Source organism: Lontra canadensis, unplaced genomic scaffold, assembly GCF_010015895.1.
Source record: "Lontra canadensis isolate GAN:19392208 unplaced genomic scaffold, GSC_riverotter_1.0 scaffold184, whole genome shotgun sequence".
Lineage (NCBI taxonomy): Eukaryota > Metazoa > Chordata > Mammalia > Carnivora > Mustelidae > Lontra > Lontra canadensis.
In genome coordinates, this window is record NW_022631178.1 from 430,835 (window position 1) to 456,668 (window position 25,834).

The window sequence follows — 25,834 nt, forward strand, 5'->3', positions numbered from 1 at the left end:
CTGGGGCTGGGAACAGCATGCCTGGCAGAAGGAACAGCCAGAGCAAAAGTCCTGAGGCAGGAACTGGCTAGGCATTTCAAAGGCCCACACCAAGGAAGCCCGTGCCACGGAGGGCAGGAGGGGCTTAGCAGGTGTGCAGGGGCCCTGGGGGGCTGTGGGCTGATGGGAAACACAGCCGTGCCCCTTGCAGCGCCTGGAGCATGTGGGGGCCGCTGTCCCCGTGTTGAGAGAGGGAGACCAGGACTTGGGCGTAGAGCAGACCCTGCCCCAGGGCTGGAGCAAGCTGGCGCCATCGCCCCTGACCTGTGGCCTCTGCCTGCCCCAGGAAGCCAAAGTGGGAGGAGGAGGAGGAGGACCTGGAGGACGACCTGGAGGACGAGGAGGACGAGGAGGAGGAGGAGGAGGAGGAGGAGGAGGAGGACTACGAGGACGAGGAGGGGCCTCCAGGCTCTTCCGGCTTGGGCCCTGCAGCCCTCGTGCCCCGTAGGGCCCCGCCGTCCCAGGCCTACCGCGGCGATAGTGGGCCCCGGGTGCTTGGTGGCCAGGAACGCCAGGGGGCCAGCCTGGCCCACGCCGGAGGGGCTGCGCACGTGGCGCCGCAGCTGCAGCCGCCTGACCACGGGGACTGGACCTACGAGGAGCAGTTCAAGCAGGTGCGCAGTGCGCTGTGGGGGGCCGCGGGCAGGGGCACGTGCACCGCTGCTGGGTCCTGGCGCCCGGCCCACGCCAGCCAGGCACACGGCCGCATGCATGAAGCCTTGTGGACACCCCGTGGGTGGGACGGGCCGACGGTTGAGTGCGCCCCGTGTGGACAGGAGGGGGACCCGAGCCAGGAGGGAGAAGCTCAGGGGCTGCCCAGTGCCTGCCCAGAAGGACCTGCAGGGAGCCAGCTAGGCACGGGGCTCTGAGCTGGGCAGGTGCCCGGGCAGAGGCCGTGCGGCTGAACTGGGCTTGGCGTGGGCCGCGGTCAAGGGGCGAGGCCCGGCAGGCGGACGTGCGGGCAGGGCGCTGGGGGCTTGGGGACGCCGGCCCGAGGTCTGGTCAGTCGGCGTGGAGTCTGGTCACAGAGGCCACAGTGGTTGGTTGGGCAGGGGGTGGCCACGTTGGTGTGGATGGCTGAGAACTCCCTGGGGCTGTGGAGGGGCGGGGAGGAAGTAGGGCCGTCCTAGTGCCTTCCCTGCGGGCGGCCAGGGCAAAGGAAGTGGCCGGGGCGGGGGACCCTTTGAAGTTGCGCCCGAGCTGGGCTGGGCAGATGGAAACCAGATGGCGTCCGGCCGGGCTCACATTCCAGTCCGTGGCCAGCTGGGCCCTGCTCCGACCTCCAGGAGTGGCCAGCGGGGACCTGGCCTCCCCAGCCCGGTAACCCAGTAGCCCGGGCCTTCGAGGTCTCCCCTGGCTGTGGACAGCTAGTGTGCGCGAGCTGGGAGGTGGCTGTGTGTGGCCTTGGGACGGCCCCCTCTGGATACTGGCCTCCCAGAACCAGCTCTGGGCCCCTCCTGGAGGGTGCTCAAGGCCCGGCCTTGAGCCGGGTGGGCTGGACACACGCGGAGGGGGCTGGGCAGGGGGGCTCCCAGTGTGGGGGGCAGTACCTGGAGGCAGCAGGGGAGCCGGCAGGGGAGCCAGCAGGACGGATGGAGCTGCCCAGGTGTCTGGCTGGTGTGGGGCAGGGCCCAGGGCTGGGTGACAGCCAGCGGACTGCGCCTACCTGGGCGTGGCCAGCACCCCACACACCCCCTCCTGGAGGCTCTGCCCCTGCGCATGGACCCCAGTCACCCCCGCCACCCCCGTGTCCCTCTCCTTCTGGGCTGGCGCCCTGCCCAGAGCTGCAGCGCTGAGGGAGGGTCTCCAGAGCTCGCCGTGGTTCAGAACAGCACGCAGCCTGCCGTGGGCTGTTTGTTCTCACGGTAGTTACCGGGAGCCACACGCTTGGGGGCTGGAGCTGGACAATACCCCAGTGTTGCAGGGCCCCGGCCGGGCCACACAGGACCCCAAACCCCCAACCCTGTTCAGTGGCCTCAGCCCCTGGGGGGGCAGGGTTTGGGCGGCCAGGCCAGGCGAGGACTGGGGGCAGAGGCCAGGCCCCAAAGTGCCCTCGGCATGTCAGGAACAAAGGGCCACAGGAGCCTTTGTCCCACTTGTCTGGGATGCCCAGGGCCGGGGAAATGGAAGCGAGAGTGGATCAGGGAACCCCAGAGCCACTGGGGCTCAGCATCTCGCTGAGCTGGGGGGGTGACTCCCCTATGTGGAGGAGGCTGGCCTCAGGAAGTGGACAGCCGTGCTGAGGTGTCGGGGAGAGCTGGTCTGGCATCTTTGGCTGGGTGGGGGGAGGCCTCTCGGGATACACAATTTGGGTCAAGCCTCACGGAAGGAGGGACAGTGCACCTGGCAGAGAAAGTAGCCTGGGCAAAGGCCCTGGGGCAGGGCCGACATTGGTGTGGCGGGGGGAGCCAGATGCTGCCAGGTCGGGCCCTGCAGGAGATAGGATTGGATTCTGAGAAAGTGGCCCTGCCCTGCAGTGCTGGGACCTTCCTCCTGCCCATTCATGGCGGGGCCGGCTGCCGGCTCTGCCCTCCCGCCCAGCTGGCCGGGCACCTGTGTGGCCAGTGTCAGCAGCGTCCCGGGCCCAGCCGGCCTAGCAGACGTCAGGCCGTGTTGACTCTGGCGCCTTCCCCACAACCTTCCTGGCACGTGGCAGCCCAGCCGGCCAGCCGCCCACTTGGCCCCATCTCTTGCCTCTTCCTCCCAAGTCTTGGCGGGGCCTGGGGCCGACTTCCCCTACTAACCCTTAAGAGCCGTGAATATGGTCTCGGGGAGGCCAGGCTGGGGAGGGACCTGGGGCAGCGGGCTCGTGGCCATGAAACCATCCCTGGAACCCCCACAGCCTGTCTGCCGTGGGGCCCTGGGGATGCGCGGATGGAGGCCAGCACGCCGCGAGCCACTGGCCGGGGATCAGGCGTGTTGCAGACAGTGATTAGGATCTTAGCCTCCTGGCATCAGACATGGCATCCTGTGGCTTCCTGTCACCCACGTAGCTGGGCCCAGGCTCTAGAAAGTGCCCCCCCCACCCCGCCCCTGTAGGTCTTAACCTCAGATCTTTGACTGCTTAAGAATCAGGATCCTTGGTCTCAGCAGCTCAAACTTGGGGATTGTTTTCAACGGCTTTATTGAGATCAGACTCACGTAGCACATACTTCACCTGTTGAAAGTGTGCAGTTCAGTAGTTTTTAGTGTCTTCGTGGAGTGACATAGCCACCGCCAGGTTATTTTAGGACGTTTCTGTCACCTCAGACGTAAACTTTTATAAGCGTATCTTTTAGCTATTACCCCCCTGCCCCCGGCCCCCGCAAGCCCCCTTCCTGTCCATGGAGGACCCTGGTCTGGGGGTGTCACACGCGTGGACTCACACCCTGTGTGTCTTTCTGTGTCTGGTTCCCTCCCTGCATGTCATGGGCTCGGGGTCCATCCCTGGGGTCGCACGTGGGGCCTCACCCCTGCTGGCGGCCGGGGGACGCTCTGGCGTGTGGTGGACATGCTGTGTTGATTCTGTCACCTGTGATGGACACTTGGGTTGTTTACACCTTGGGCAGCTGTGAGTCGAGCTGCTGTGAGTCGGGCTGCTGTGATCACGCTTGCATGTCTTTGGTGTGGACAGGTGTTTTCAGCTCTCATGGGCGCAGAGCCAGGAGTGGAACCGCCGGGCCGGGTGGTGAGGCTAATTGGCCTCTCAGGGACCTACGGGCGGCTTCCCGCAGCGGCCGTGCTGTTCTCCTTCCCATGGCCTCCCGAGGCTCCGGCTCGTGCATGGCCTCGCCAGCACCTGAGATCACGGCTGTGCTGTCGCAGTCACAGGGTGGGAGCGTCTCCCTGCGCGTTGGTTTGCGCTGAACGTTGCGGTGTTTTCCGCCTGCTTTCCAAGGTGACGTCCATCCACTGCACGACGTGTCGATGAGCTCCAAGATGTAGAGGTGACCACTGCAGCTGAGACGTGTCCCCTAGCTGTGCAGGAGGCGGACTGAGCCTGTCTCCTGTGCCCCTCACGCCCCGATCCCGCAGGGAAGGGCGGCTGAGGGCTCTCCCCTTCGCACCGACGGAGACGGACGTGGGTGGTTGAGTCCGTCGACAACCTACAGACGCCCTAGTGTGTACCGGAGGGTGGACACATGGGGTCCCCAGGCCTCTATCTCCTTTGCCATGAACACAGTGGGTCCAGGGCCTCACATCAGGGTGTCAGGACCCAGGGCCTGGACCCACACAGGCACTTAGGCGGGAACAGTCATTGGTGGCCTCTTTGTCCTCGCCGTGGACCCTGCCTGGCCCCACCTCTCCCCGGGCCTCTTGGGGCCCATGTGATGCCCATGGGGGCCCTTCTCCTGTGTAGCAGGCCTGGCCCACGTGGAGGTGAGGCTGTGGGCCTCAGGGGTGTTCTTTGCAAGAGGCTGGGGTCCCATTTTGGGTTTTTTAGCCCTTTTGGCCCACGTAGGTTTTTTTAGCCACAGGAAATACACACGTGCAGATTTTTAGGGCCGTATCTGACTGCAGAAGCAGTGTTGGTACCGTCCTCGTCAGAGGGGAAGCGGAGAGTGCTCTCTGGGCCCCAGGCTGGCTGCCGTTCCCAGCACCGCTCAGCGTCACTCTGTGGGTCTGAGCATTCCCCATTCCCTGGTTCTCTTCCGCGATGGTTTCCTCATGGGGCTGACAGCAACACGCTGGCCTGTCTCGCTGCCGTAAACACCACTGCCGTGACATCTCTGGGCTCCAGAAGTCTGCCGGGCAGCGTGAGGTGGAGGCGTGGCTGGGATCATGGGGTGGGGGAGGGGAAGGCAGAGGGTTTCTTCATCCCACCTGGGGCCCCCACCGGGCTGCAGGGAGCCACAGCCGGACACAGGCACTCACAGCCCCTGGGGATCAGGGCTGGGCTAGAGGAGGGAGGAATGGGCTTTGGGGCTGGGGCTTTATAGGGTGTATAAGAGTTTTCTGGGGGACAGAGAAGGGTAGAGTCTGCGTATTGGAACATAAAGCAGGAGGCGTATGGGTGTGCAGACATTAGGGTAAATGAAAGGGGCCTTGGCAGGGTTTGGAGCTGGGGAGCAGAGAGGTGAGTGAGGACCCTTACAGGACCTGTCCTCTGGGCAGGAAGACGCTAGACCTGCAGGGCCAGGGGGAAGGATGAGAATTCTTCCGGTGGGGTAAGGGGTTATGAGCAGAGGGCATGGCCTGGGCAAAGGTTTCGAGGTCAGACGCTAGGTCCTGAACCCGGCGACGTCCGTCTGATATGCTTGGGACAGAGTGGGCTGGGGGCCAGGCCCCGTGTGTCCTAGGGGCCGGCTCTGGCGCCGGGCCTCTTCCTGGGGCTCCAGCAGCCGGGGCCATGCGCCTGGGGGTGGGGAGGGTGTTGGGAAGCCCCTGGGAGCTCAGCCCACCCCGCCTGGGACAGCGCCTGCCTCATCAAAGCTGCTGTGGCTGCTGGCATGGAGCCAGCGGGCCGTGGCAGGCCCGGGGAGGGTGCCTGCCCGCCAGCCCCTGGCACCGTGCCTCTGCCCGTGCCAGCCCCGGGAACCACACTGACTCAGCCGGAAGAGCCTTATCTGGCCCCTGTGCCGCCACCAGCCGCCCAGTCACCGCCGTGGGGTCACGGCCGCCGGGGCCTGGCCCCACGCCCACCATCTGCTCCCCACCCTCGTGGCCTCTGCCAAGTGCCTGGCCCGCCCCACGCTTTCTAATAACGCACGCTGCTGCTGGAGGGAGTGGTGCCCGGCGGGCAGGGACCACGTGCGCCTCCCATCGGGGACGAGCGTGCGTGTGCCACGTGGGGTCCGGCCCACTGACGTGGGCTTGGGTGTGCGGTGGGCAGACACGCGGTCCCCGGGAGCTGCGGGGGAGAGGTCCTGTGTCCGCCGGGGTCTGTGTTCAACTGGGCCAGGCCCCGGGGGAGTCTGGAAGCCACGTGTGTGCCAGTGCCGTGGCTTTTCCACGTGTGTCCATCTGCGTGTTCTGGGGCCGCGAGCTTCTCCGCAGCATCTGTTACGTGTCTGTCATCTGGAAGCCTGTCCGTGCGTCCACATGCTTGGTATGTCTGTGGACAAGGGCGTGAGCCCGGTGTGGCCCGTCCCACCTCTCACAGATGTGTGGGTGCACGTCCTGGGGTCTGGACACAGCAGAGGGAGGCTGGGCCACGTACCCCAGCGCGTGTGGAGAGCACTGCTGGCACGGTCCCTGAGCCCACATGGGATGGGGTGGCAGCGCCCTGCGGCTGTGGGTCTGTGGCACGTGTGTGTGCGTGAGTGGGCTCCAACGTGTGTGCGCTCACCCTGCCCCATGAAGCGTGAGGTCGGGGGGGACCCATCAGCCATTAGCAGAAGTCACGGCGTCCCGTCACTGGCTGGAATTGACTGCCGTGGACCTGTCCGTGGGCCCGTGGCTGACGTCCCCCGGGAGGGTGAGGTGTGAGCAGGGCCGGGCACGGTCCCTTCTCTCCGCCCTGAGCTGCGGGGTGCCCTGTCTCTGGCCTGCAGTCACCGTCAGGGAGACGCTAGGCAGGGCTTGCCCCACTCTGTGCCTTAGTTTCCCTGCCTGAGGCAGAGACCCTCTCCTTCTGAAGTTCTTGGACCCCCAGGGCCAGTGCCACTGATGGGGACATAGAGGGGCGTCCTCCCGGCTGTTTTGCAGCCACCCCACGACCCCTGTGCTCTGAGCTGGGTCAGGGGGAGCCGCTGAGGGTGCGGGCTGGTGGGTGGGCACGCGCCGGGGGCGGGGCATGGCGCCGGCCCCTTCTCCACCGGCCAGGCTGCATGCGGACAGAGGACAATTGGGGGTCATGGGGTTAAACGGTAACCAGTCTGCCTATTGAAGGCCCCAGCGTCAGGGCTGGCAGGGTCTTGTGGGGCGGGGGTAGGGGGAATAGGCACCGCCCACTGCCCACTGCCCACCATCCCTGCAGGCCCAGTGCCTGGCACCTCGGGGACACACTCCTACCCTCCCAGCCCATAAAAACCCACACCGCAGGGCGAAGCGCCCCGGGAGGTGAGTGGCAGTGCCCCAAGCTGCTCGGACATCAGACGGCCTGTTTGGGAATAGGGTCTTCACAGGTGTCCTTAGTTAAGACGGACACCCCCCCCCCCCCCCCGAGTGGCCTGGGCCCTGAATCCAGTGGCAGGTGTCTCGGGAAGAAGAGAGACCCTCAGGCCGACCTCAGGGAGCCGTGGTCTGAGGGGCACAGGACGAGAGGCCCCGCCCCCTGGAGACAGGGACCCTGGCAGTCCCAGTGAAGGGCTCAGGGGAGCGAGGGCAGGAAGGCGGGGCCGCACCCCTGCCAGCGTGCGCTCCTGAGCCGGGCCCTCCCTTGGCACCAGCGTCTTGCGTGGGTGCTGGGCCGCATCTGTGGACCGCGGGCAGAGGCAGGCGATGCGTGGCACACGGTGGGGGTGTGGGGCCCGATGGGTTGGCCCGGCACCGTGGCGAGGGCGGGCCGTCTGGGCCATTATCTGCCAGCGAGTGAGGGTGTGTCTGTGCCTGCGCCAGGGGACCATGTCGGGGTGGCTTGGCCGGCCCAACCGTGGGGAGGGCCACGGGTGCGTGGGGAGGGTCCACGAGTGCCCAGACAGGGGTCGGCGGGTCTGTGCCACCACGGCGGGGAGAGGTCCCGGTGGGGGCTGTGTAGGTGTGTCTGGATGGGGCCACGGGTCATGGGGCTGCTGTCCAGATGGGATTGTCGTGGGGGTGGGTCTCACGTCTCTGTCCAGGCTGGAGTGGTGGGGAGTGGCCATAGGCCCCTATTCCTGGTCAAGCTGTGTCACCCTCTGCCCCCCAGGCGGGGTCTCTGAGGGTCCCCTGCCCCATTAGGCTGTGTCTCCAAACCTCCATCCTGAGTAAGGGTGTCAAGCCCATTGCTGCAAACGTGGGCCTCCCGTACTTGTGAGGGTCCCACCCAGGGGGGCCGCTAACCTTCCTTGCGTCCCTCACTTTACCGCCCACCTCCTTTGTGACCAGCGGCACAGATGTCTTCCAGGACTCGAGCTGGGCCTGGACCCGATCCCTGGGGTCTGCTCCCCAGATCTCTGGTGGTTCCATGGCTCCATGTCCTCCTGCCCAGCCCCTCCCCACCCTCTTGCCCCATCCTTTCTCCCCAGCTGCCACTGTCCCAGGAGCGGCAGGCGTCCCCTGCCTGTGAGTGCCCGGGGACAGTCGTGTGCTTGCCTGCGGGGAGCCTGACTCTGGAAGGGGACGTGGGGCGGGAAGCCACGCAGTCCTCTGTTTCCCCACCATGGCTGGAAGGCCGCCCTTTGAGCCTCAGTTTCCCTGTCTGTAAATCAAGGCAGTGCTCACGGGAGTGCTGGCCGTTGCCATAGTTAATAACCGTTCATGGTGTCCCGGCCCAGGAGCGGCAGGGTGGGGCCAGCGCCTGCTGCCTGTGCCCGGGGCTGCCCGCCGTGTCCGGCTCACAGCTCCCCACGGAGCTAGGCTTCACTGGGGCTCTCGGGCTGCTGGCCACCATGGGGCAGATCCCGTCCCTGTGCCCCCGGCTGGGAGTGTGCCCAGTGGGGTCCCTGGCCAGGGTCCCTTCCTCGACTGCTGGGCAGAGGATGGGGGCGGGGAGTAGTCCCCTGGCTTCCTATAGTGCGTGTGGGCTGGGCTGCTGTGGCCGGGCCAGGCAGGGCTCTGGCTGCAGCTCTGTTCCGAGAACCCGTGCAAGGGAGGGGCGGAGGGGGCAGGGGGCTCGCTCCACAGCCGGCAGGTCACTTGGAGCAGCTCCTGCCTCGGAGGGTCCCTGCCGGCACCTTCTGGGGCTGCTCGGGGCACGAGTGCGGGTGGAGACGGGGTCCCCTTTCCGAGAAAACCCCACAACGGGACTTGAGTTCCCGGGTGCCAGGCTCTGACCACAGCCCTGGACCCTGGGGCCACTGCAAGGCAGCAGTTGGGTGGGCGTGACAGGATGATTTTGTGCGGTGACCCTTGTACAAAATACCCCAAGACTGTGTGTGGCAGTTGATTTGTAATGGCTCGGGGAGAGGATTCTGGATTTTTGGCTTGCCCAGAGAGAGCCCGGGTCTGAAGGGCAGGCTGGGACATCCACATCCCTCCAGAGGCAGCGAGGGCTCCATCCCGGGGTTCCAGAGCTGCTCTGCAGTCTGTGCTCAGTGGCTCCCTCCCCCGCTCTGACGTGGGCTCCTGCTTGGACAGCCGTCTGTGTGCTTGGGGCTGGCCTGTGGCTGAGGGCCTCCCCGGGGACCGGCGGCTGTTCCGACCCACGTGTCATCGGCTACCTGGGCCATCTGCTTCCTCCCCGCTCACCGCTTCCCACCATCGTCCCTCTGCCGCTTTCCAGCCTGTGGGTGTGCCCTCGTGGGCCTCAGTTTCCCCAGCTGTGACATTGTCTGGCCCTGAGGTCGGTGCTCCCCTGCCTGCCCCCCAGCTCTGTCCTGTGCATCCCACCTGGAGGCCGCAGGTGCCCTCGCCCACTTCCTGGGGGACGATAGCGACGCCCTGGGGCGGCCGTGGCCACACGCAAGGCTGGTCAGGAGGGGGGCGTTGGTCGGCCGTACGCGCTTGCCCAGCCTCCACCGTCACCCAGAAAGCAGCGCCTTGGAGGTTCAGCTCCGTGGGGGCCTTTGTGACTTGTTTCTAGAGCTTTTTATTACTGTCCGTCGTGGGTGGGGTGCCATGTCTCTCTGAAGGGACACGTGGCCGGCTGAGCGGACAGATGTCTGTGCCCTGCCCAGAATCACTTCCCCAATTTCCGGCGAGCCCGCCGGGGCCGCCACATCTGTGAGGAGGAGGCTGAGCCTGTGCTGACGGGAAGCGAAAGGCAGCCTGGGTGTCCCAGGGCTCAGGTGCGCCGGAGGGCAGCTCGCGGGACGGCAGTGAGGACAGACAGACGTGGCCACGGCCCCTACCGCACGCCGCAGCCGGACCTCGCCGACGCCGCGGTGGCCTCGCTGGATTCTTGCCGCATCCCCCACCGGCCCGGGGCTCTGTCGCGCGCCCGCACCCCTGGCCTGGACAGGCAGAAGGTGCCGGATGACGGCCGCCCAGTGGGTTGTCCCGGCCGACCCACACCGTGCGGGCTCCCACCGCGCTCCGCGTCCTGGGAGTCCCCGGGACCGACCGGTCCCTCGGAAGCGCAGCTCCCCGGGCGCCCAGCCGGGCCCTCCGACCTGCGTCCTTTGCAGTGCCGGGGCCTGGCTGCCGGCCTCGGCTTCCTGATTGCGTGGTCCCCGCCCCCTGTGATGGGTAAACTGAGGCTCAGTGCACAGACAGGGACAGTTCCACCCCAAGCCGCCGCCTCCTGAGGCCCCACTGAGCCCCGTCTGGCTTTCTCCATGCACAATGACGTGGTTTGCTCTGGGGTCACTGCGGGGAGGGCCGAGGCCAGAGCTTTGCCGTTTGGGGCCGCGGGACCTTGGGTGAGGCCCGTATGCCCCGGGCCTCCCGCCTGGTGCAGCCACGGGGAAGCACAGATAATGCACTTAGCACGTTGTTGGCGCTGCACAGACTCCTGCCTCAGTTTCCCCAAGTGCCCCATGGGCTGAAGGGGATGGCCCCGCCTGCCTGGCCCTTGGCAGCTGTGGTGTTTCAGTGAATGGGGGAGGTTGGGGCAGTCCCGAGGGACTCTGTTCCCAGCCCACCTGGGGCCCCCCCGCAACGGCTGTGCACGCTGAGTCATCTCGGTCGGGAGGGGCTTCTGGGGGGATGGGGCGGGGGCCGCCAGGGCTGGGAGAGGTGCATCAGGGCTGAGCTGTGACAGGGGACAGGCGGAGGAGGTGAGAGCCTGAGGAAGCCTTCTCTCCTTCCTTCCTTCCTTCGTCAGTGGGTGCCTTGTATCCCAGGTGCCGTGCCCGGCTCCTATGGTCCCTGGTTCTGCCCTCGGGGGGCTCTCCTCTGGCTTGGGGGAGACCATCCCAGAATGAGCGCACACAGGCCCCTGTGAGGGTGCCGAGGCCTCACTGGATGTGCAGCCTGGGCCCGGGGGTCAGGCTGGACTGTGGGAGGGCGTGCAGAGGTGAGGGTTAGGGTTAGGGCTCCAGCCGGCGGGCCCACGGCCGAGGGCTGGTGCGGCGGGAGCATGGCCAGCGACGGGGAGCGACGGGATGCACCTGGCATGGGAGCAGCCGCTGGGAAGTGTGGACTTGCCGCTGAGAGCGGTAGGGAGCCATGGTCAGCTTGAGAGCAGGCACACGGTGGCATCTGGGTGTAGAAATGAGAGGTCCCTGGCAGGCTGCGAGAAGGAAGCAGCATCTGACTGTCTGTCCTGGCCACTCCCGGGTGTTTTCTGGGGGGACGGGGGTGAAAACAGCCGGGCCACCTTCTCCCTGCTTCGCTCTGCTCTCAGAACTTACAAGGAATCAGTTCTTAACCCAAAACCCCAAGGGTATGAAGATAGGGGAGATGATAGCTCCTGTCCTAGCAGCGGGGTTCGTGAAAATAGTCCAAAGGTGGCAGCACCCTAGCATCCACCAATGGGCAAACAGGGAACATCCCGGCCACCAGCAGCAGCGAGGCCCCACGTGCGGCCCCGGGGACGGCCCCCGAGCCCATGACGCACAGGGAGGGGACCAGACATAGGAGGCCACACGGGGTGTGAGTCCACGCGTGTGACACGTCCAGACCAGGCTCCTCCATGGACGGGAAGGGGCTTGTGGGGGCCGGGGGCTGGGGAGGGGAGGGGTGATGGCTGATGGGGACGGGGTTTGTTCAGACTGATGGAATGTTCCGGAATCACAAGGAGGCCATGGTTGTAGGACTCTGAATCCACTCAACACTACTGAAACACTCACTTTAAAGTGGTGAATTCTGTGTGATGTGATTCTCGATTCCATAAATACATTTTTCTTAAGGTTCAGAGACAGTAGGTAGATTGACAGCACTTGGGGTCCCGGGCCTGCCCACGGCCCTTCCACCCGTCCCCGTCCCCTCGCAGCCCTGCTCTGAGCACGTCTGGTCTGGGGCGTTTGGGACCCGCTGGTGGCTGTGGAGGGCGCGTTTCTGGTTTCCCGGGAGCCGCAGCTTCGGGAAGCCTCTGTGTCCTTGGGCGTCTCTCTGCTGCCTCTTCCTGGGGGGCTCAGACTTACTGGGCCCTTCCTTGACTTTTCCTACTTTGGGCCCCTGTCTCTGCCTTGGAAGGACCATGGCCTCAGGTGGGGCCCTGCGGACTTTGGAGCCACCCGGGTGGCAGGAGGGGGCCTGAGCAGACACCGTTAAAGGGGCAAAGGTCCTCCCGGGGGCCCCATAAGCGGGCGGCTGCTTTACAGCCTGGGCCCCTCGGCCTTGGGCTGGACGCCACCTCGGGCCCCTGGGGACAGGCTGGGAACCGGCGTGCTGTTGGCCGGGTGGGGCCTCACGCCCACGGGACCTTCTCGGGGCCAGTCACGCCTCGGAAGGCAGCCCTGGTGGTGCCCAGCCCACATGGACATGACCAAGCCCCTCTCCTGCGGGTCAGTGGTGGCTGGGAGGGACCTTCTCCTCCTACCTTCTGTGCTGGGGGCCCGGGGATGGGGCCGGGCGCTGGGGCTGAGCTGCTGGGCTCCCGAGGGGTCTGCTGTCTTCTCGGCCCGGAGGCTGAAGGGTCCCCCCACCCCCAGACATGGACACACAGCTCTGCCGGGTCAGCATCATGACCCCAGGACTTTCTCAGAGGCCCAGACAGAAATGCTCGTTGGCCACAAACAAGAATTTCCTGTTTGCCCATCCGTGCGCCTGGAGGGTGGGCTTGCCTCTACCTGAGCCTTCCCGACCTTGTCTGCCTCCAGCTCACGTGGCCGCGGGGGGGGGGGGGGGGGCAGGATGTTGTCCCTCAGAAAGCCGGGGAGGCTGGGGAGGACTCAGGGCCTTGCTGGGGGTGACGGGGATGCGGGAGACTGTGGGGCGGGGGGCTCCCGCTCAGGCTGCTGGGAAGGCCCTCTGGCTGCCCAGTGGGGTGACAGGGGAGGCTTAGCCCTCACCCTGTGCCTCAGTGTCCTTTTCTGTGAAGTGGGTGGTGTGATTTGGGGAAGACTGAACCAGGGTCAGCCCAGCCTCGGCACTGAGTGGCCCGACACCCTCCCTCACCCTCAGCTGCAGCCCAGAGACCAGCCGGGGGCCCCACGGGGGCGCTGAGTGTGACCCCCGACCCCACCGGGCTCTGGAGCCAGGGAGGGACTTGGCTGCCGTGCTTCTCAGCGGGGACCCTGGGGGCATCTAGCCCAGACTCGCCTGTGTCCACATCCCCCATCTCAAGATTCTGTACCCATTTCACTGGTGGACAGACAGGTGTGGCCGGGCGGGTGGACGCAGGCGGACCCAGGTCACAGGGCAGAAGTGACAGGGTAGAGCCGGCCTCCGCACCCCCCCCAACCCTGGCGCAGGGTGTCACCCACCCAAAGCTTGAGCCTTGCAGGGCACATAATGGGTTTGGGAAGGGACGAGCGCCCCATCACCGGGGTGCCCTGAGCTGTCAAGGGCGTTTATTAAGCAGCTACTGTGTGCCTGCTTCCAGACATGGGGCGGCGGAAGGGCTGGGAGCAAGGGTGTCAGCGAGCGAGAAAACGGGCCACCCCAGCACATGTCCCTGAGGGTGCGGAGCGTGGGGTCTCCCAGAGGTGGGCCTGCCTCTGCGCCCAGCAGGTTCCGGGAGCAGCGAGATGCCTGCAGGGAGGGTCCGTAGACCCTGGGGCTACAGGGCGTCCCTCGTTAGCCGGGAGCCTGAGTCAGACCCCGTGAGCCAAGCACCCCGCGTGGGGCCCCTGGGAACACCGGCTGCGGGCTCCGGGAGGCCGGTAACCCAGGGAGGGGCTTCTGGAAGGTTCTCCGGTCTCCAGCCCTGGTTTGTGGCTATGGCAGGCGACCTGTCTCCGCACCTCCTGGACCACCCTGAGCAGGGCAAGGTTTCAGCCTGAGACTCCCATGGGACAACGGCCCAGGCTCGGCACGGGGCAGCCTGGAGCCCAGCGAGGACAGACGGCGGGCCCGCCGGCCCACAATGGGGTCTGGACGCCAGCCCCCACGCCCCCATCCATCTGGTCTGGCCAGGGCAGGGCGCAGCCTGCAGGGGAGCGGAACTCGGGGCCAGAGCCCCATAAAGCCGGGGCGGCCTTTACTGCCCCTTTGTTGCCGGCAGCCCCCAGCAGCCATTAGAGCTCCCTCCTCCCCAGCAGCCGGGGGCCGGCACAGCCCCCTTTACGGCCCCAGACAATACCCTGGCCCCACGGGGGTCTGACCGGGCTGTGCCGCAGGCCTGTCCACCCACCATTGGCCTGGGGTTAGCGGCTCCCCACCAAGCCGGCTGCCCCTGCTGCCAGGTCTCCATCCTGAGCCTCAGTTTCCCCAGCTGGAACCCGGGTGTCACGATGGCTCTGGGAGCTCAGGGCGAAGCTCCTGCATTGATGGGAAGGAAAGTTGCGGCATGGCGGGGTGCAGGGGGCACTGAGGTCTCCTTGGGGGCTGGGTGCAGGGAAGGTTCTGGCAAGGTGGTTCCCCGGGCCGGGATCTCACAGGAGTTGTTGGCCCTGTCAGGAGGGGCATGTGGTCCCTCAACCCCATGGGAGTGGCCTTAACAATGACCACGGACTGGGGGGGCCGAAAGCAGCAGGACTCTGTCCTCCCGCATTCTGGAAGCAGAGGTCTGAGATCCAGGCTGGGCTCTGGGGAGGGTCCCTCCTGCCTCTTCCAGCATCAGGCGTGGCCACATCTCTGCCTGGGCCCCGTCTGACCTCCATAAGGACACTTGTGGTCGGGTGAGGCTGGACCTAACCCGGTGAGTACGACCTCATCTTAGCGGGTGACGTCCGTGAAGACCCCGTTAGGTGAGGTCATGGTCTGAGGCGTGGGTAGAGGCGAATTGTAGGGCCCCTGCCATCCCGGCTCCCGCTGGGGCTGAGCACTCCGGGCCCGTCGGACGTCCACTCACTCAGCTGCTGTGCACTCACCCCGTCCGGACACTAGCGACGAACCGGACAAAGTGCCCGCGGGCGGGCGGGAGACCGCACCGCGTGTTGCCCCATGTGGTGGGATGTATGGTGGGGGACAGGCGCGCGCCCACGGGGAGCCATAGCTGCGGGCCGAGGGCCCCAGGCAGGGGGAAGTGCAGGGCCTCCCAGACCACCATAAATCAGCCCAGGAATGCGGCTGGCCAGCCCGGCTGGATCAGGGCAGAGACAAAGACCCAGCCTGGACCACCCCGGCCTGTGCCCGGAGGCCCCACTCTGTCTCCGCTCCAGGACCGGGAAACCCAAGCCCAGAGAGGAGCGAGATGGCTGAGGGGTAGCTAGCCCCAGGCACCCTGCCTGCCCAGGCCCCGGGGTTGGTCAGGCACAGGCGCTGGGTGTTGCCGCATTCCTGGGCCCTAATGATGGGCTGCCCTGGCTGTGGCTGATGGGTGGTTTCGAGGCCCCCCCACAGTCCTGAACCTTCAGGGTCCGTTCCCCAGGGCTTAATTTGAAGATTGCTGTTTGCTGCTGTCCCCCCAACCCCCGCCTGCACAAACTCCAGCCCCCAATTAGCTCTGCCGCCTTCCTATACTGCCTGCTGGCTCCTGGGAGCTGAGGGTCTGTGCATCTGGGGGCCCCTAACCACCAGTGCAGGGACGGGAGAACCCCAGCAGCCAGTGCCCAGGACAGAACGTGGGCCCAGAGGCCTGGACATTCCCAGGCTCTGGATTCACGCCTGCCTCTGGGCCTCAGTTTCCGCATCTACAAAATGGAGCCACGCCTGGAGCAAAGGCGAGTGTGTGCCTCGGGACAGCAGCAGATGCGTCTGTCCGCTGTAAGGCAGCGGTCGGCCCGAGTGTTGTGTGTCTTAGCCCAATTGTGTCCCCCAAGTGACGGGTTGAAGACCTGACTCCCAGGGCCGGAAGACGAGGCTTGGCTTGAGATCGGGTCCCTGCAGCCGCAGTCAGGCAGGGAGCCCTCAGATGAGGCGGCCCTGGGCCAGCAGGCACAGCCTTCAGGACGCGTGGAGGAAGCGTGAGAGGCAGAGGTCGACACTGGAGGGGTACCTGGGGCCCCCGAGTTGGGGGGAGTGGGAGGGACCGTGCTCTGGACCCTCCCTCCGGGGGGCTCAGCCCTGATGCGCATGGACCTGGGCTCTGCCCTCCACAGTGGGGGGAGAGTAAACCTTTGCTCTGAGCAGCCCTGTGTGTGGCTTGGTGGTGGCCACTGCTGAGGACGCACGTGGGGACCGGCGTCCTCATCCGAAAGTGGGGGCGGGCTCTTTAGGCTCCGTGGGGACGCGGCGCCCGCACCTGGGCTCTGACGCTGACCTCCCCATCCACTCCCTGACCCCACAGCTCTACGAACTGGACGGGGACCCCAAGAGGAAGGAGTTCCTGGACGATTTGTTTAGCTTCATGCAGAAGCGAGGTGAGGCCACCCACCGCTGGTCGCTGGTCGGGGGAAGCAGGAGGGGGCGGGCAGGAGGGCGGGGCCTGCTTGGCCTTTAGGTCTGATGGGGGAGACACAGCTGGGAGCATCTAAGGGGTGGGTCCTTGGGTAGGATGTCTCAGGTCCCCAGCCCAGACCCGTGGTGTGATGAGGTTCCCACCCCTCGGGCCCCACCGCCCCTAGGATCTCCGGCCGCAGAGCCAGCCTACAGGGAGCCGGGCTGGATTCCCGGGAGGGCAGCAGGCGCTGGGACAGAAGCAGCTCCAGCCCCTCGCCTGCGCCTGCCAGGGCCTCAGTGCCTCTCCCTGTGAGGTGGGGCGTAAGCAGTTACCACTGTGCAGCAGAGCCCCAGACGGGCTGAGTGCCAACAGTGTGCCCGGCCCATCCCACCCTCAGGCCCCCCTGGCTCTGGGGTGAGACGGACGCCATAAATAGCCTGGCCTGGGCACAGAGAGCGGGGACTGGTCTGGGTGGGCGTCCCTGTGGGGAAACCGAGATCCAGACACTGGAGGGTATCCGAGGCGTTCAGGGTAAGCCAAGGGCAGAGAGGACCTGGGGCAGCAAGAAGGGCCCCACGGCCCTACCCGTGGCCTCAGCCTCAGCTCAGGGCTGCCATGGGGCAGAGAGAGCTGGATGGACGGATAGACGGACAGATAGACGGACCTGGGGGAGGGGTTCTAGAGGTACCCCCTGCAGTGTGGGGCTGGTCCCTCTGACCAGAACCAGCCCCCATGGTGGGAGCTATTACAACGCCTACTGTTCAGGGAAGGAAACTGAGGCCCAGGGAGGGGACTTGTCCTTGAGCCCTGGACGCAGGAAGGGGCGGGGCTGGCGGGGTACTGCAGGGTCCACTCGGGCCCACTGCAGGGGCCGGCCACCGGCTGCTTTGTCCAGGGCCCTCTGCATGCCTCTAGCTCTCCAACAGCCTCTGTAAACACCAGGCCCAGCAGCCGGAAGGGAAGATGAAAGGGGAGGGGCCGCAGCCTTCCCATTAACCCCTCCCGTGCCTTGCCAGGGCGGAGGAATCCAGACCCAGTCCTGGGGCAAGGGGCCCCCTCGTTATCGTTGGGAGCAGTCCCAGCTGGGCCGGCTGCCCCCCGTGTGGTCAGAGAGATCTTGCCCCACTCTCTTTATCAACCCATCCACACCTGTGGGAGCCCCCCACCCACCCCCCACCCCCCACCCTGCAGGGAGCACTGAGTCCCCAGGCCAGGAGCCCACCCACCCTGCCCAAGACTGGGCCTGGTGTCCTGCAGGTTCAGAAGGTGTGGTGAGCAGCCCGTGAGTGTGGTCGGGGTGGGGAGGCCCCAGAAACAGCAGTGGAACCAGCAGCCACTCAGGGCTCTGAGGGTGTGAGTCCAGCCCTGCCTCTAGCGCCAAGCCAGGCTCCCCCGGAGGACAGGGAGCAACAAACTCCTACACATGCCTCAGAACCCAGCCCCAAGCGCCCCTCGCCCTTGCTGCCTTCTTGGATCCTCGCCCTCTATAACTGGCACCCACCCCGCAGACGCCGCGTCCCACATCCCACAGGCCTTCACTCCAGACAGAAAGTTCTTTCTTTTCCCACATCACAAAGTAAAGGCCTGTCAGAATTCTGGGGGCTGGGAGTGCGGGAGGGGTCCTGCCTGCACCCCACCCTCCTGCTGTTTCCTCGAAGACCTCCCCACCCTTCCTTATCTCCCCCGCGGCCCCCACGCCCCCGTCCTGCACCGGAGCCTCTCGGCCCTCCGCCCCGCTCCTTCTGTAAACATCCGATCAGGCCCGGATGCCGACCTTGGGCGCGGGGTCCCCAGAGGACCTTTTGTGTGATTCTTTCTGTTCTTGCCCAGTGTGCAACATACACCAGCATCCCGGGTGGGCGGGGGGAGCCCCTGACATGGGGGTTGCCTTTTCCTCTCTCTCTCTTGTGCTGAGAAATGGAACTGGGCAAGGGTGGGGGTCTGAAGTCCAGCTCCCCTCTGCCCTCTCCAGGCAGTCCTCTGTTCGTGGGGGTTTGGAAACCTGGAAAGGGCAGACGTGGCCACAGGTGGCAGGAAGTGGTTCTGGAACCTCCAGCTCCAACCGACCCGCTGGGCCGGGCCTTCTTGGGGAGCCACAACCTGGGCCCACGGTGGGCCCATCTCTGGGGGGGCTGCAGGTGTGCGTGACGCAGGCTGGGCACCAGGGGGTCCAGGTCGGGGACCCCGGGCGACAGGACAGCAGCTAGGGGCCACAGACGGCACCCCAGGATTGCAATGGCAGGGAGAATTCTAACGGGAGGGGCTTCCCCCCAGCCAGGAAGGCGCCACCCAGGCCAAGCTGAAGGCCCCCGCACGAGGGCGATGGGGACAGGAGCAGAGGCTTGAGGCTCAGGGCCGGTGGACAGGGGGACCAGGCCTGTCCGCTGGGAGCAACCCCCCGTCCTTGGCCAGGTCCACTGCCCCCCTGTCTTAAGCAGCAAAGTGGCCCAGCGGAGCTCTGCCTCCTCCCCACTGCAAAGGCGGTGGGCGGTGGGCGGGTGGCCGAGGGCGCAGGCCCCTGGGACTGGTCAGAGTGATTTTGTCACTCTGGGAGCAGAACTAATGGAGGCCCAGTTTCTGCTGCGGCTCCGCAGCCTGGCCCTGCGCCGGCCCCCATCTCTGTACCCCCAGGTGAGATCAGCCAGGAGCCCGGATCCCTGATGGAGAAACAGGCTTCCTCACACTCTCTTGGGGGGGATCCCCGCCCCCCCACAGCCCTACCCCCTAGGAGACACAGGGCCGCACCAGGGACGCCTGCGGTTGTCACGGTTGTCACGATGGGGTGCTCTCGGTGCCGAGGGGGTGGGGCTGGGGCTGCGGCTCAGCAGCCAGGACGCCCCCCAGAGAGCAGCATGCCCTGTCCCCCTGTCGGGAGAGACCCCTCTCCCGTGGGCGTGTCAGTCCCAGACGGTGGCGGTGACGCCCCCTCCACTCACCGCCCCCGACCCCCCACAGGGACGCCCGTGAACCGCATCCCCATCATGGCCAAGCAAGTGCTTGACCTGTTCATGCTGTACGTGCTGGTGACGGAGAAGGGCGGCCTGGTGGAGGTCATCAACAAGAAGCTGTGGCGGGAGATCACCAAGGGCCTCAACCTGCCCACGTCCATCACCAGCGCGGCCTTCACCCTGCGGACCCAGTGAGCGCCTGTGGGGAGGGGGACCGGGGTGGGGGGGCGGGGGTCCGCACTGTGCACTGTGCGGCGGGAGGCACAGCGCCCGCGTGCCACCCTCACCGCCCCCCTGCACGCAGGTACATGAAATACCTGTACCCCTACGAGTGCGAGAAGCGCGGCCTCAGCAGCCCCAACGAGCTCCAGGCCGCCATCGACAGCAACCGGCGGGAGGGCCGGCGCCAGAGCTTTGGGGGCTCCCTGTTCGCCTACTCGCCTGGCGGCGCGCACGGCATGCTGTCCTCACCCAAGCTGCCCGTGCCCTCGCTGGGCCTCGCCGCCAGCACCAACGGCAGCTCTGTCCCCCCTGCGCCCAAGATCAAGAAAGGTAAGGGGCGCCCCCCTCGGGGCCCGACTCGGCGCCGCACTGGCGGGGCCCTCTGACCGCAGAGGGGACTCGGGGCCGCCGCTCCCCCCAGGTCACCGGAGGATGACCCCCAGCGTGCCCCGCAGGGAGCCCTTCGGCGGCGGCCCGGGAGAGCGGGCGCAGCTGCCCCGCCGGGGCCCAGGGCAGACGTTACTGGCCGACCACCGGCCGGGCCACAGGGCGCACATGTTGCTGACTGCGTGCCGTGTTCTTTCCTGACGCCGGGGCAGGCATCGTGAGGGGTGACTGTCGCTGGGCCAGCGGTGTGGCCGTGGTCATCGCCCCCAGCAGACATTACTAGCCGATTGCTGTATTCTTCCCCCTGGGAGCTTTGGAGCCTTCTCAACACAGCGTCAGTCCTGCAGGTGTCTTGACCTTGTAGCCTATCAGGCTGACCTTCACCCACCCCGGAGCTGCTGCGTGGTGCACCCTGAGGCTAGCTTCCAGCCGGGATGTGGGGAAAGTTACCCTGTGCCTGTGGGTTTGTAGAAGTGGGGGCTGCAGCGCGACGGTGCCCAGCGGGCAGTGGGCCGAGTTTTCGGGTGTCGGCCAGGCAGCCCCCCATCCGGGGCCAGCGTCACCAGTCGATGACAGCCTCTCTCCCGCTGAACCTCTGAATCCCGTGTAACACAGAGGCACTAACTGCACGTGCGGCCCCAGGCCTCAGGCCGGGTCACTGAGTGTTTCTCCCCTGCCCCACGGGCTTTGACCCCCTATCCTCTGAGTAGCCTGAGGGCCCAGGGGAATCCCCACGGTTCAGGCTGCTCAGGTCCGAGGCGAGCGCGGTCTCTAACGACTGCTCCTTCAGTCCTCTGGCACCTTGGTTTACCCACCACCACCCCCTCCGCCCGGGAGCTCCGGCGGTCCCCGCCAATGGTTGTCAGCCACTCGTGGCGCCAGAGCTGGGGCGAGGGCGGTGGGCGGGAAGGAGCCTTTCCTACAGGAGGGAACCAGGAAGGGATGGGCAGCTGTGGGGGCCCATGGTGTAGGGTCCCAGCCCCCAGGTGGTGTTCCCTTGCAACCTAGACAGGGGTTGGGGGGTGCCACAAAGCTTCTGGGTGAGGGTCTGGTGCAGAGGGGGAAAACACGCCAGGCAACAGGGGAAGGACACGGGGGAGGAGTCAGGAAAAAAGAGACAGCGGGTCACAATGGGACCCTGGTTTCCCCCACAGAAACGGGAACGGGCGGGAGCTGGTTCTGGAGCTGAGCTGCCCGGGTTCGAGTCCCAGTTCGGTGACTGCAGCTCTGTGGCCTTGGCATAGCCGTTGCCGCCTGGAGCTTGGGTCTCCTCATCCGTGAGGCGAGGGTGGGAGCATGGGGCTGGCACGGGGTCGTTGAGAGTCCTCTCCGGACGGGTCGTGTTGAGTGCGTTAGGACACACAGGGAGGCCTTGCTGCTCTCGCTAGTGTCGTTCGTGACCAGCGCCCTGTCGCGGGCTTTTGGGATAGCATGGGCGCCGGGCACACCTGCACCCACCACGGCACTAGGCCGTGGTTTCCGACACGCCAGTTTCCGACACCAGGCTGACCTCAGGAAGGGCTCCCCAGCACTCATGTGTGTCTCAGAGCCTTGCCGCTTCCCCGGAGAGGGTGTGCACACCTGCACCTTCCTGCCAGGGGGGAAGGCAGCACCAGGCTTCTTGGTGCCCCTCTGGCTGCCAATGCCTCTTCTCTCCCATCTAGAGGAGGACTCGGCCATCCCCATCACGGTCCCGGGCCGCCTGCCAGTGTCGCTGGCGGGCCACCCTGTGGTGGCAGCCCAGGCAGCGGCTGTACAAGCAGCAGCAGCTCAGGCAGCTGTGGCTGCACAGGCAGCTGCGCTGGAGCAGCTGCGGGAGAAGCTGGAGTCTGGGGAGCCTCCTGAGAAAAAGATGGCCCTGGTGGCAGACGAGCAGCACCGGCTTGTGCAGCGGGCACTGCAGCAGAATTTCCTGGCCATGACAGCCCAGCTGCCCATGAGCATTCGTATCAACAGCCAAGGTACCCACCCGGCACCCAGACCCTCCCTGCTTCCTGCCTATGCAGCAAAATCAGGGCCTCATAGCCAGCATATGTAAAGAGTGCCCACAAATCAATAAGAAAGAGAAAGAGATAAAACGAATTAATGACTAGTAGAAAATGCCCATGGAAAGCTGAGTCGGGGATCTACATGCTAACAAGGAGATACCGTTTTTTAAGCCATCAGAGTTTGACGATATTAAATGTTGGTTAGGATGTGGGAAAATGCACCCATTGAGTCCTGCTGCTGGGAGTGTAAACAGGTGATAATTTGGCAATCTCTTCTTAAAATAGAAAACATTCTTGCCCTGTAACCCAGTGATTCCACTCCGTATCTCCGGCAAAGCTAGTAGGAGTGGAGCAAGTCAAGTCCAGGCTACTCTGGGGCTGTTAAAAAGAATGAGATGGTTTGAGGGATGCTGACGTAGCTTCAGATTTATCATCATGAGAGAAGCAAATTTTAGACAGATATCTTCTTCAGTAAATATTTAGTGAGCACCTACTGTGTGTGCTGACAGAAGCAGGTCCTCGCCCAGATGGGCCTATGACTACCGACGGTGGTGTTTCTTCTTCCCGCAGCCTGCGAGAGCCGCCAGGACTCTGCCCCGAACTTGACCGGCCCCAATGGCAGCAACAGTATTAGCATGTCAGTGGAGATTAACGGGATCATGTACACAGGTAGGACCCGCTGGGCCCTGAGCACGGTCTCCTGTTAACTCAGGAGCGCGGGGTTGGTGTTGCCCCTGCCCCCACCAGGGCCAACCAGTAGGGCTCTGCCCGGGTGTGACCAGAGTGAGCCAGCACCCGCGGCGTACTCAGCCCCGTGACCCAAGGACACTTGTTTCTCCCACGGCAAGTGGTTGTCTGGGGTTCCTTCTGAAACACCCTGTAGCCAGCCCGTAGCTCACAGGGGCCACCAGGGGGTGCTGTGGACATCGAGCAGCTCCGTGGCTCTGCGAAGGTGCCGCCAAGGGACAGAGAAGGGACCTGTGGCTGCCATGGGCCTCCAGATCCCTGGGTGACTTTGCAGGGGGCCCGTGCTCATGGCGTCCCATGACGCAGCCCCCGCTGCGTCGTCTTCCCAACCACGTGATATGTTTCTCCTCCTGTCCTCACGCTAGGAGTGCTGTTTGCTCAGCCACCGGCGCCCGCACCACACCCAGCTCCCAGCAAAGCCGGCGGCGGCGGCCGGGCAGGGACCAGCGGGACCAGCAGCAGCGCGGGCAGCCAGGCCGGGCCGGCGGGGTTGTCCACACCTGCCACATCTTCTACCTCAAATAACTCATTGCCTTAACCGTACCACTCCCCACCCGCCACTCCCACCCCAGGAGCCCGCCTGGGCAGGGGGGGCGGGAGTCTGAGGTGGGCCACGCAGGGGCCGGGATGGCGGTAGATACGGGTGGGGAGGGGAGGTATCCATAAAGGAGCCACAGCTAACGCCAAAAAGAAAGAAAAAGATATATACATATATATATATAAAGAAAATTTAATAAAACAGGGGAAAACCAAGGAACACTTGAATTACTCAGGTTCGGACATTCAGAGACGTGAATTGTGAGAGCAGCAGAGGAAGTCGGAAGAGAGAGGGGCCGCCTTTCTGAGGGCTGCAGCCCGGCTGGGCCAACTGGCTGGGTCTGGTTCTGTGCAGATCGGTTGCCACGGAAGCCGATCCTGTTTACCTCATACATCCCTGCACTGTATGTTTTCATTTTTGTCTGTTTTTTTTTCCCATTCATCTCACACTCACCATACCCAGCTCCTTGTGTTGAAAGAAACCCCTGAGCCAAGATCAGCTGAAATTTTTTTTTTCTTGTTGCTTTTGGGAACTACTTTTTTTTTTTTTTTTTTTTTTTAAGAAACAGCGATACTCGAGATCTATAGGGTTTTTAAGAGGTTTGGGGGTTTTGTTTTGTAAATAATCTATTTTATTCTTGGGGGAGGAATCAAACCTTAGGAAAAGTATATATATATATCTATATATTTGTGTTCATTCAGGGAAACTGGACTTGAAAAAGCAAAAAAACACAAAAACAACCACGAAAAAAAAGAAAAAAGTAATACCCTTTCTATTTTCCCATGACTGACTTGGGTTCCTTCGTGTGTTTCCTGTGGTGCAGGGTGGGGAGGGGCAGCTGGCCAGAGCCAGGACAGGTGATGAACTCAGGTGCTTTGGGCGGGGGCACCCGGGGGCCTTTCCCCCACTCCCTGTGCTCCCGAGCTGGCCCTCCCGCCAGAGACTGGAAGTCTTAACTGGAGAGGAGGACGGATGGATGAAGGGCCCTGGGCGTGGGAGGGGCTCCACCTATGGCAGCTCCCAGGCTCCTGTCTCAGGGATGAATATGGCCTGGGGGCGCCCCCGGGGAAGGGGGGGAGGGCTGCTCTGGGTGATGATCTGGGGGGCAGGGGAGCCGGGCTCAGCTCAGGGCGAGGTTTTTGGAGCGACGGCACCTAAAAGCCCCCCTTCCATTCTCTCCTCTTTAACTTTGCTCGTTCCTTCTCTCTTGGCCCCTGGGCTTGGGGCCACAACCCCCCGGAGTAGGTACAGTAACAGGAGGCCGCACCCTGTCTCCGCACGACCCTTCCTCCTGCTTAGAAGGTGGGTGTCGGGGGGCACAGCTGGTGGGAGGCTGGGGGCTGGCCGTGGTCTTGGGGAGACAGCACCGTCTGCCCTAAGGCCCAGGCAGGTGGGGGGGCCCTCTTGACACCCGCCATGTCCCTGCGGGACTTTCGTGGGGGGTGGGGCACTGACTCTGCTGTTCCCAGGGCGAGCCTGTGTTCTCTAATTGGGCTCAGGGGCCTGACCTAACAAGGCTGAGGGGGGGCAGTGCCAGCCTGGGAGACCCGAGGCGGGGTCCTGGGCCCCCAAGGCTGGGTTTTCCCTTGTGTGGGGCTCTGCTGGGTCTGGAATAGTTCAGGGTCCTTGACACTCCCACCCCCCAGCCTTCTAGGGGTGGGGTCTCCCTCTGCTTTTCCTTCTGGAAAGTTCTGCCCTTCCCTCTCGCTGCAACAGCACAATCATGGTGGGAGGGGGATCTCTTTGTCGTTCCCCACCCCGCACAACCCGGCTCCACGCGGAGAACCCCCCTCGTCTCCTCTCGTCCCAGCCCGACCTGTGGATGCCCCGACCTGTCGCCTTCAGGGTTTCCCGGCCGCGCCCATGTGGGGGGTGTCTGCTGCACGTTTCCTTCTACCTCAGGTCTGACTCTTGATGCCAAACCCCGTGCCCTGCCCCCCCGCACCCCCCTCCACCTGGAAGGCCTTAGGCCCGCTTTGTGGGTGCGTGCGCGTCTTCGCACATGTCCGGGCGCGTGTCCTTGTGTTGGGACCCATGTGGCCTCCAGAGGTAACTCAGGGTGCGGCCTGCTGTGCAAGTGATGATTGTAGGGGACAGGTGGGGGCAGGGCATGGGCCCTGGCGAGCCCCAGGGGCAGCTGTGCCCGGCGAGCCCACCCTCGCTGGGAATGCAAGCGGGGTCCTCCCCCGTCTCTGCTCTCGGTGCCCCATGCAACCCCCTGCCCCTCCTATCCCTGGAGCGTAGGGAAGGGGGGCTTTCTGGGGTGCAGAGCTGTGCCCCCTCTGTAAACCCCAGGCAGGGGAAGACGGGGGCAGCTGTCTGTGCCCTTGGCCCGTGTGCTGCTCATTCCTGAGCAAGCTTTGCATGGGGAGGGCGGGGACCCCAAACAGGGTGGAGAGGGGCTCTCTGGGGCTCCCTTGCTGGAGATGATGCTTCCAGAAGCTTCCATGGGACCCTGAGCCAGGAGGTGGGCAGCGGGGTGGGGCAGCATGTCCCTTTCCATAGTTCTGCCTTTGTACACCCCCTTTCCCGTTTTTATCGCTTTTGTCCACTTTGTCCTTTCTCCCCTCTTTAGTTTTGCTTTTGCATTTTTTTCCTTGGCAAACATGAATGCAGCCTTTCATTCCTGACATGTGAAATTTCAGTTTCTCTGGGG

The 25,834-nt window shown here is 64.9% G+C and overlaps 1 protein-coding gene across 1 annotated transcript in view; it reads left to right on the top strand.

The window, feature by feature from the left end:
• Positions 1–23,603, top strand: part of ARID3A (AT-rich interaction domain 3A) — a 28,348-nt gene extending 4,745 nt beyond the window's left edge. The window contains exons 3-9 of the mRNA XM_032847014.1: positions 326–653; positions 16,256–16,328; positions 19,304–19,487; positions 19,601–19,848; positions 21,570–21,866; positions 22,464–22,562; positions 23,006–23,603. Coding sequence (XP_032702905.1) covers positions 326–653; positions 16,256–16,328; positions 19,304–19,487; positions 19,601–19,848; positions 21,570–21,866; positions 22,464–22,562; positions 23,006–23,178 — 1,402 coding nt within the window. The 3' untranslated portion in view covers positions 23,179–23,603. The remainder of the gene's footprint in view (positions 1–325; positions 654–16,255; positions 16,329–19,303; positions 19,488–19,600; positions 19,849–21,569; positions 21,867–22,463; positions 22,563–23,005) is intronic.
• Positions 23,604–25,834: the final 2,231 nt, after the last annotated feature.